This window comes from Sinocyclocheilus anshuiensis, unplaced genomic scaffold (assembly GCF_001515605.1).
Source record: "Sinocyclocheilus anshuiensis isolate Anshui unplaced genomic scaffold, SAMN03320099.WGS_v1.1 scaffold207, whole genome shotgun sequence".
NCBI lineage: Eukaryota > Metazoa > Chordata > Actinopteri > Cypriniformes > Cyprinidae > Sinocyclocheilus > Sinocyclocheilus anshuiensis.
Window position 1 is genome coordinate 4,690,519 of NW_015551045.1, and position 2,068 is coordinate 4,692,586.

Below are 2,068 nucleotides of genomic sequence, written 5' to 3' on the forward strand. Positions count from 1 at the left end.
ATGAGCTGTAACAATGTCACTTTACCACTCAGAAATGACCTACAGGGGTCGAATAAAAACCAGACAGGACTACCACCCTCTTGAGATGGCAGCAGAGGTTATAAGTCTCTGTTTAGAAGTATAAAAGATTTACAGGAGAAAAAAAAAATCATTTTGCGGTATGGAGGTAAACAATCATGTCTGGCTTATTAATTTGATTTGTGATCATGTTAATGAATATTAAATGATATAAATCAGAATCAGCAGGTTATCTTGTTTAATTTTAAATAATATAATGCTGGGTAGTAACTTATTACATGTAACCATAATCAGATTACAGTTACTTTTACTTGTTTAGTTACTTTTACTAGTTACTTTTCAGGATTTCAAATTATTCATGCAATGGTAGTAAATTCTTTTTACATTTTTTTGTCCATGTTCAAGTTTGTTCCCAAACCTTTTGTCAGTCAGATACCTTTGACCTAAAATATTTACTGAGATGTAAGGTTAATATTTCAATAATTGTACAACACGTGTGTGTTCTCTAATGTTGGTTAATGGCCATACATTTTAATTCCCTTTTATTCTCTTTTGACCAGTTATGTCAAAAGTACTCTAAAAGTAATCCAAAAGCAGTCTGAATATATTACCAAAAATGAGTAATCTTGATTATATTACTAACTACAATTTTTAAACATGTAATTTGAAACCAGTAACAAATTCCAATTTGTAAGTAATCTACCCAGCACTGATAATATAACACAAGTTTTTCATCTACACATACAAAAAAATAATAACAAATCAAATAAAAATATATTTGTTATCATACATGCGCTCTGATTGCTCCACAGATGGGAAAGGAGTAAGAAACATTTTGTTTTGTTTTTCAAATTTCAGGCCCATCATCACCTATTTAAGTTTAATTTGACATCCAGTACAGTAGGTGGCGATAATGTTCCTAACGAGTTAGTTATTCACCATTAAACAAGAAGATGATGAAGTTATATTGAGGCGCTGTTCTCCTTGTGTCCGGTAGGTGGCGGTATGTCTGCTGGAACGCATCTACAGACAGCAACACAGAAGACGACGAGGAAGGGCTTTATTTACTTTTGTTGTCATCTAAGAACTTCGGGGTTTTTTTATTTCAAGCATTAAATATTAGACTTCAGTCGCGACAGAATCTGTTGTAAGGCTGAGAGAGTGTTCCTCTGTTACTGAGGGCAGTAATTCATGGCAGAGGGCAGCAGCAATCTGAGCAGTGCTCCTCCAGGAGACCCGCAGCTCATCGGGCTCATAGTGCAGCATCTGAAGAACAGAGGCCTGTTTGATGAGTTCAGACGAGACTGTCTGGCAGACGTGGACACGAAGGTGAGAGCTAGTTGTACATATAAACAACCGAGGCTGCGTCTCAAAACCTGGTGAGCTGCCCACAGCATTTCTGGGCAGCTTAGGCGCCCATAAAGGGTCTAACTAGTATGACTTTACCTGTCTGTCTATTTAGGCAACTCACTCGGTTTTAAAACACTATCTGTGTGTGTGTGTTGATTTATGAGGACACAAATTTGTATAATAACATGGGTATGACATAGGTATTACAACGAGACTGTGATTTATGAGGACATTTTGAGTGTGCGTGTGTGTGTGTGTGTGTGTCTGTCTGTCTGTCTGTCTGTCTGTCATCCATCTATCTATCCATCCATCCATCCGTATGTCTGTCTGTCTGTCTGTCAGTCATCTATCTATCTATCTATCTATCTATCTATCTATCTGTGTCTGACTGTCTGTCTCTCATGTCTGTCTTTCGGCCTGTCATTTATCTATCTGTCTGTCTGTCTGTCTATCATTTTTGTCATTTATCTGTTATTTTGTCTGTCTGTCGTTTACCTATCTATCTTGTTTATTTATCTATTTCTGTGTGTGACTGTGAATGTGTCATCTGTCTTTTCTTTTTTGTCTGTCTTCTGTTATCTGGCATCTGTTTTTCTATCAGTTCTGTTGTCTGTCTATCTGTCTGTCTATCATTTTTGTCATTTATCTGTTCTTTTCTCTATCTATCTATCTATCTATCTATCTGTCTGTCTGTCTGTCT

At 36.6% G+C, this 2,068-nt stretch overlaps 1 protein-coding gene across 2 annotated transcripts in view; it reads left to right on the forward strand.

Annotated features, from left to right (window-relative positions):
- The first annotated feature begins 1,004 nt into the window (after window positions 1-1,004).
- The window catches only part of LOC107661728 (biorientation of chromosomes in cell division protein 1-like), a 2,968-nt gene continuing 1,904 nt past the window's right edge, over window positions 1,005-2,068 (forward strand). For both annotated transcript variants that reach the window (XM_016451479.1, XM_016451478.1), the window contains exon 1: window positions 1,005-1,347. In XM_016451479.1, coding sequence (XP_016306965.1) covers window positions 1,210-1,347 — 138 coding nt within the window. In that variant the 5' untranslated portion in view covers window positions 1,005-1,209. The remainder of the gene's footprint in view (window positions 1,348-2,068) is intronic.